The sequence below is a fragment of the Solea solea genome, chromosome 1, assembly GCF_958295425.1.
Source record: "Solea solea chromosome 1, fSolSol10.1, whole genome shotgun sequence".
Classification (NCBI taxonomy): Eukaryota; Metazoa; Chordata; class Actinopteri; order Pleuronectiformes; family Soleidae; genus Solea; species Solea solea.
This window is the reverse complement of record NC_081134.1, coordinates 43,896,450-43,904,337: the sequence shown is the minus strand read 5'-3', so window position 1 is coordinate 43,904,337 and position 7,888 is coordinate 43,896,450. Positions and strand designations below refer to the sequence as shown.

At 38.3% G+C, this 7,888-nt stretch overlaps 2 protein-coding genes across 5 annotated transcripts in view; both read left to right on the top strand.

Moving 5' to 3' along the window:
• The first annotated feature begins 144 nt into the window (after nucleotides 1-144).
• Nucleotides 145-2,508, top strand: LOC131468747 (cyclic AMP response element-binding protein B-like). The gene is made up of 4 exons (XM_058643319.1): nucleotides 145-248; nucleotides 424-574; nucleotides 1,120-1,249; nucleotides 1,711-2,508. Exons 1-4 carry the CDS (start codon nucleotides 195-197, stop codon nucleotides 1,928-1,930), a joined length of 555 nt encoding a protein of 184 aa, XP_058499302.1. The 5' UTR covers nucleotides 145-194; the 3' UTR covers nucleotides 1,931-2,508.
• Nucleotides 2,509-4,373: 1,865 nt separating this feature from the next.
• Nucleotides 4,374-7,888, top strand: part of ccny (cyclin Y) — a 35,884-nt gene continuing 32,369 nt past the window's right edge. For 2 of the 4 annotated variants that reach the window (XM_058632941.1, XM_058632939.1), the window contains exon 1: nucleotides 4,374-5,033. In XM_058632941.1, the coding sequence (XP_058488924.1) occupies nucleotides 4,880-5,033 (154 nt within the window). In that variant the 5' untranslated portion in view covers nucleotides 4,374-4,879. The remainder of the gene's footprint in view (nucleotides 5,034-7,888) is intronic. The other 2 variants (XM_058632942.1, XM_058632940.1) reach the window with 1 other exon arrangement.

The following is a 7,888-nucleotide window of genomic DNA, read 5'->3' as shown; positions in this document are numbered from 1 at the left end:
CTTTACTGGAAGAAGAAAGTATAACTTTTTAAATGTCTTTGATGTTTAAATGGAACTCACAGATGATGAAAGGAGTCAGGCACATATAAGCTATGGACACTCTAAATTGACTGTAGGTGTAAATGTGTAATTGAACAGTTGGTGGTTTCTGTGTGTTGGCCCTGTGATGGATTGGCGATCTGTCCTTTTGTCCTATGTCAGCAGGGATTGGCTCCAGCTCCCCTGCGACCCTCATATGGAGAAGTCAGGTCCTCCTTTTCGTTTACGACCAGCTTAGTTTTACAGAATACTTTTTTTTTTTAATGATATACAGTTTTTAATGATACCAAGGGATATCTCTGGCATACACAATAAAATGTTTATATCACAAAATGTATTTATGATGAAGCATATCAGTCTTCAAAGAGCTGCACTGTTTTTTAGATGAAAGAAAAATTCCTCCTCAAAGACAAACATCATAGCTCACTTGGTTGTTGGCTGTGGCAACAACTCAGTCAGAGAGGAGACTCTGAACCGCTTGGAAAACGCTGTGGTAAACACAGTATGGCTGTAACTGGGGATGAGACAGAAACAGGTTTGTTCGCTGTTATCTATTCAAAAGAGCAAAGGGCCACTTTCAGTATTTGTAATAATAATAATAATACCATATTTAAAAAATATAGCATAGGTTAAGTTGTCACAATCAGATATTGGAAAGAAGGATATTTTTGTATAGGGTTATGACATACATTACATAAAGCTTATGAGGCTTGGTAGTAACAACATCTCCCTAACATCCTCATGAAGTCATATGATGATGTGATGAAGTCAAAATTTCATAATTTTGTATCAGAATGCATAAATAACCTCTTCTTCTCCTTATGACTATACCCGACACATTGTACACTGAGAGGTGTAACGCTGCCCTCCATAGTTTAAAGTTCGTCATCACAGTTCAACATGAGAACTAAACTTACTTTGGTCATCATGTAATAGAAATGACATCATGATGACGAGTTAACATGGCTTCTTTTATGTATGTATACACATACATTTTACATTTTTTGAAAAGAAAAGTGGTTACTAACTAAACTGGTTACTAAAGCCCAGTCTTGTCTGACTTGTTATGTGTCTTGCCAGCTCCTGAAGATGACCAGCGACAAAATCCCAGCTCCAGTATTCCACATGGGGTGGGCGACAATAACGTCTCTCACTACTCAATAGCCTTATCAGAACTACGAAAGAGAAAAGTTTGCTCGATAAAGAAAAGGTAGCAGTTGATTTTGGCTATATTCGATTCAGTATATAATGTTTGAGAATATAATGTGGGGTTTCAGCCATTGAGGATTTAATATTCTATTTTTTTCTATTTAATATTCTGCCCTGTCTTCGGTATTGTGGAAATGCCAGTAGATGATGATCATTACATGTCATAATAAGATCCACACACCTGTCATCACTCAGCTGCATCATTCTAATCCATCCAGAGCCTTAAACTGCTAATTTTGACGCTGCACATTATCTGATCTACAGCTTATATGTTCGGAGTAAAGGCTGCGTTGGCAGACTTGATCGGCTATTTTCATACTTACTTCGTAAACAACATTGTATCACTATTTGTTTGCATTTTATTGAGCTCTTATTGTTTCATTTTTTCCAGGTTCTGTTATTCTGTTATTGTGCTTGTAGAAAAGCGCCATGCTGATGCTTACTGTCATTGTTGCTTCCCAGGATTTTTGCCCAGACATGTCAACGAATAAAGAAGGAATATGTGAAAAAGTTGGAAGAACGCGTGGCCATATTAAGACATCAAAACAGGATTCTCACTAAGGAGCTCAGAGCCTTGAGAAAAAAGCAAAAAGATGCGAAAAATAACACAATGGCTACATTAAAGTGTGACAACAAGATGGCAAGGAATGGTTGGAATATGGACCTAGAGACATCCTTTTAGAAAGCTTTGCAGACTCACCCGGGGAGTAGTGAAAGTGTGATGTCATCGCCCGCCTCCTCAGCGGAAAAAGCCAAAATGAATCCACAAGTTTCACAATTAAACATTAACTCTGTTTCTTTTGTTCAGTTTTAAATGAAACACACCTGCATGTGTTTAGAGGTGTATACATGATATGTGCTGTTTAAATGTGACTTTGCTTTTAGTTATTTATTTAGATTTTACTTTTGAATTTTTTCTACTGCTGTCTCTTTATTATGAAGAAAAAATATATTTGCCTCAATAAATAATGTTTTCCCATGTGTGAGTATACCTTAAATTAAGACCTACATAATATAATTATAGTTCAGTAAGTTAAGTTAACCAGGGACCATTTTTTTGTAATGCAAGTCAAAACAAAGTGATTCCATTTGTTCTTAATCTGAGCCAGAGAGACAAAAGAAAGAAAGATAACAAAGCAAGTATGTGTGTTGATTGCTTGGCGTGTCACTGACAAAGCAAAGTAATCTTTCCTGGCAGAAGGCTGTATGCAAGTTCCCTGCTCTGTCGCTCTCAAGCTGTTTTCTGGGAGGAAAACAATGACAAAGGGAAATAATCCAACACCGTGGAGCCTTGCACAAGAACCTGTTTTGAAACCTTATTCCTGTAATTCTCCGATTCACCATTTTTCACCAGTTCATGAAAAGTGTCACCGTTTCATCTGTGGTGATTGATGTAAGTATTATTATAACCTTTATTTAACCAGGAATAAAAGCTCATTGAGATTAAAAATCTCTTTTGCAATAGTGTCCTGGCCAAGATGGGCAGCAGTACATAGATGCAACTACTCAAGCAAATAAACAACTTAAAATATACATAAACTACTTAACATATACAGAGTGTGATATAAAATCACATAATCAGTAAATTATTCAATGAAATAGAGTGCATTTAGGAAAAACATCAACATACAGCCAAATGTTTCTGCCTCTAATTCATTTAAAACATTTTAAACCAGATGTTTCAGTTTCAGACAATCGTGTAGTTTGCGTTACAGTTTATAAAAGGCTTCTAAATATAGTGACAGCTGAATCTAAACGTTTTGTGTTGAAACTCAGGGTATTAGGATTAGCTACCCCTCAGTAGCAGTATATATGGGAGAGTTTCTTATTATTAAATGCAATATATTAATATTACCAGCAGGCTGTGCTGTAACACTTTACCAGATCTTAGAGTACAACATGTGTAATCATGCAAAAAGGCCGTGTGTTCTCCTTGTCCTTCATTCAGGTACCATCATCAGTGTAAGTCTGTGGCCTCTGTGTCTGCACATCAGTTTCTGACAATTCAAGGAATCTTCTGAAGTGATTAGGCCATTCCTCAGGACTCCACTTTGTTTACGTTGACCTCCACTAATCCTACTTAATACTGCAGAGAGATTTAGACCATTTCACTCTGACATGGGCAAAGCAAAGCCCTTTGCGTATTTGTCAAACATCAGTTGAACTCAAAAAGTTATAATACCTATATAAAATTAGAAATACATTTAAAAGCAACAAATCATTAATGGGACTCAGGAAAGCACTTGAATCATTGGCTGATTTCCTTCTCTCTATTCCACTCTTAACTATATTCGTCTTGAATGATTTATTGTGTCCCATGAGATAGTCATAATTGTCCGTTTATTACACAGGAGTAACCACCCACTTGAACCGGAACCTTTTCCATTATAGTGCTGAAAGGGTTTTAAAGGTACGTTTAAGTACTGTCGGAAATATTGAGATTTCAGGCTGCATGCATGTATGATCATAGATATATGTATGATCATAATTATTTTCCAGCAGAGAAAATCCCAGCTCATTTTAGCAAATGTTCTCTTAATGTTTCAATGTTGCATCTCACAGATGCAGAAAGCATGATCCCAATTATGTGAATAGCTGCCGATTGGTTGATTGATTCATTGATTGATTCTTTAGTGTCATGCACAATAAGAGACCAAAAAAAGTACAGTTGCAGCAATTTCAGTTTAAAATGATCAAAAAAGTTACAGCCCAAGTAATTAAAAAAAATATTCTGCTTATTCCCCAGGCCTTGCAATAAGCACCTTCTAAATGGTGCACAAAGATAATAATAATAAAATTAACATTAATTCACTTTTTTAACCTTTATTTTAACAAAAAGTCCCTTGAGTGAAGTATCGTATTCTCTTCAGTAGAAAATAACACTAAAATACATTTAAAATATCAACAGTCAAACATAAAAGGAGAGACCAAAAAAACTGCAGTTTATTCACATATTTAACATGTTTAATATGTTTATAGTTCCGTGAGATTAAGTAAGATAGTATGTGACAAAATGATCATCTTTCAAAACAAACAAACAAATCACTATTAGGAGTATGTCAAGCCATGTCTATATATCACGTAGGTACAAAAAAATCCGACTTTACGGAATGCACGTGAAAGCAGCACGGCAGCGGATGTAGCAGCAGTAGCAGCAGTCTCCAGTACATGGCAACCATGTAGTGCTGGGGGCGAAATTATCTTCTTCTGACCAACTGAAACAACATGTCCTCATATTCACTCACGTCGCTGTGAAGTTAGTGTGAGCCAAAAATGTGTTGATGACAAAAAGACGAGTCTCACGGGAATAGCAAGGCGAGGGAGTCGTCGGTGCAACCGAAGCCTGTGATATAGACACTTCACTCTGTCCTCGCTTGGAGAATTCAGAGGGGACGGTGGGCTACTCTTCATTTATTAGCTTAACTTACAATTTTATCAGCGTAAGAAATGACTTCAGCGTAGTTTATACAGACGGACGGGCATGTAACGCTGAGGGGACACCGGGGGCCAGTTAGTAGTTTTGCGCCAGGTCTGTGTCCGCGTTACCGCCCCGTTTTTTCCTCTCTCGTAGCAGCGCAGCCACAGGGCTCAAGGTAGACGACATTAACCACCACAATCGCCCGCTGACACCATGGGGAATACAACCTCCTGCTGCGTGTCGTCGAGCCCCAAGCACCGGAGGAATACCCACTCCAGACTGGAGACCTACCGACCCGAGCCCGAGCTGAGCCGCGAAGACACGGGCTGCAACCTGCAGCACATCAGCGACAGAGAGAATTTAGATGGTAAGAAGAATGACATATTAAAACACCGTAATATTAGAACACACGCTTAACAACATCATCATTATTATTATTATTATTATTATTACAACAACACAGCATAAGAATGATCATGTTTTATCGCCCATTATATCATGACGGATGGGGGCTTTTTAATAAAAACCAATGCAGATGGTATTGACGTATTGTCCGTACCTTTTTATTTATGAAGTCTTTGAGTTTGCTCATTTTATGTCAAATGGCCTCCCACCATTGCAGGAAAGCACTTTATCCTTGACTTCTTGGTTGTGTATTTGCTGCTTTTCTGTTATGTTTTTGTAGTGTCTTCTAATACAGTTAGATGTTTAGTACACTTAAAGCCATGCTAAAATAGTTGTGGATAGTAATGTATGTCTTATTTTGTAGCCTCTGCAGCATTAACAGCCAAAGGGAACTTGCAACATCTGTGTAAAGGACCCACCCATCCATTGTACCAATAGCTACAGTACTGTAAGCTTCCTCTTTGAGTTGGACATACAGCACGTTTGAAATCAGTATGGGTCTGTAATTAACAGGAGTCCCCCCCCCCCTGTAAAACATCTCTATTGAAGTCAGCCATTTGCTGCAGGTCTCTCCTCTTAGAAAGATGGTGATATGAATATTTCAAGGCTCACTGTGTCCCTCCATCCATCCATTCTGTCACAGGCATCCAGGTTGGCGCTGTCTTGACCAATATCTTGGCTCAAACCCTCTGTGGTTTAATTTCTCTCTGTTAACTTGATTGGGTATAAACGAGGTGTTGTTATGGAGACATGACTTGATGGCTTGACCTCAAGGTTTTGCGTCATCTTCACATTGTGTGAAAGTGTGTGTAAGTGTGGCTGGGACAGCGTATTGAAGGGTGACAGTCGATTTGTGTTCTGCTGGGAGGTGATGTGATAATGATGGGTAGTGTTTATGGCAAGGTGCAACACATTTAACACATTTTCTGCACATTTTAGTTGAAAACATCTGCAATTTATCAGATATACTGTGCAGTTTTAACACACAGCGCTTCTGCTCAATGGTCCTCTGTGTATGTAATTGTGTGTCATTGACAAAAAATGTAGGAAACCCAGTCATTAGTAAGGAAATGGGAAGAGGAGAGGGAAGGAAATTACTCCAACATGCCACCACTAACAGGAAATTACCAGTAATGCTTGTGTAAATGTGTGGTTATTTGAAAACATGACACATGACAGGACCCAGTCCTTACGCTTAAGCTGTTGGAGAAAACTCAATTCAGGCTTTGGTGCCTCACACCTGACTTGGCAACACATTGTCTCAGTACTCACAATGGGTCAAGAACATGGCTTTTGTCACACAGTAACAACGCCTAGTGGATACAGATAGCATGATGCCTGCCAAAAAAACAGGTCCAAATTCCATTTGGGCTTATGTGTTTTTCACTTTCTCTGACATGGCAGCTTTTTTCCCCCGAAGCTGTATTGCTCAGTCTAAATGATGTGCTTCAAAAAAAAGGGGCCAGTCAACCTCACTGTACTCCTCCCTGTGAGGATTGGGCTACCTGGAGTGAGTAATTGGGAGAGCTTGAGGGTCTGAACTGTGAGCGGGCAACGTAATGAGTCTAGCGGTGAGTTAACCAGTATAATCTTTTAAGAGTTTTTTTTTTTTGGAAAATGTCCCTGATATCCTTTAATCCTTTGTTACCTGTTGTGATATAACATATAGTACATAGTATACAAACACTACAGTGCTGTGCTTGTAGCTAGATTTGCGAGGATTGAACCAGGTGAATGATCGACCTTCCTCTCTTGGTTGTGCTTAGACAAAGGGAAGTTTTGGTTGCTTGTTGCCATTATTTGATTCTTTAATAATGTGCGGCGGTAACATTTACTGTATGTATAAGTTTGATGACATAAACACATGTTCTAAATGGGGTTAAGAGGGGCACAGTTTGGGTCTCTGGGTCTAGGGGAAATTAATTGATTACTAAATGAACTCATTGGTCATTGATTTGAGTGCTTTTGTAAATAAATTGGAATATTTGTTTTTCTCTGTTGCGTTTGAGGGCAAAACAAGATATTTGAGGGCATCATTTCTGTCATTTTTATTTATCAAACTGACTTTCTAAAAATAATTTTCTGACACTTAATGGAGTAATAGTTGCAGTCCTAGCTGGGTCCATGTTCACAAATATGAATAAATGCTTTTGTTTTGCTTCTGAATAAATGAGGAAAACTATTCAAAGCACTTATGTGGTGTGTGTCTCAAAGTTTGCAGAATATAAAGATCATTTGTGCAACAGTCAGTGCATGTAAATATACAGTAATATGAGAACAAGAGGATCTTAAAGAAGAGTTCCCTTTTGTCTTGTGAATAGAGGAGAGTTTAACCAACAAATGGTAACACAAAGCCTAAGATTGTGTTTGTTACACACTTGAGGAAAAGAGACTGCAAGAACAGGCTTTTTAGTGTTTATCCAACATAGTTGTTTACACAAGTCTTTAGGTAATGCCCCTTTGACCCAGTCACTGGACCTGTAATGACATTCCACAGCCTGATGAGTCCAGTGCATATCCTGTAGAGTTAACACAGCTTGGCCCTAAAAGAAAGTGTGATGTTACTAAAGGCCAGCACACCCAACCCAGGAGCAGGTGTAATCTTGAGTACACATGTTTTTCTTGCCTCTATGGCCTCTCTGTGCCTGCATATCGTATATATATAAGTCATGTGTTGTGTGTTGAGCTGCAACTAACAATAAAATCATGATTGATTATTTTAAGCGATTAATTGAGTACTTGGTTGGTCCATAGAATGTCAGAAAATGTTGAGAAATTGGTGTTTTGGTGCGTATTTTGTCTACAAACCAAAATTAG

Coding starts and splice junctions, on each gene's coding strand:
- LOC131468747 (XM_058643319.1), top strand. CDS start 195: ATGTCAGCAGGGATTGGCTCCAGCTCCCCTGCGACCCTCATATGGAGA. Junction 575..1,119: donor TGGGGATGAGACAGAAACAG/GTTTGTTCGCTG, acceptor GTGTCTTGCCAG/CTCCTGAAGATGACCAGCGA. Junction 1,250..1,710: donor GTTTGCTCGATAAAGAAAAG/GTAGCAGTTGAT, acceptor GTTGCTTCCCAG/GATTTTTGCCCAGACATGTC.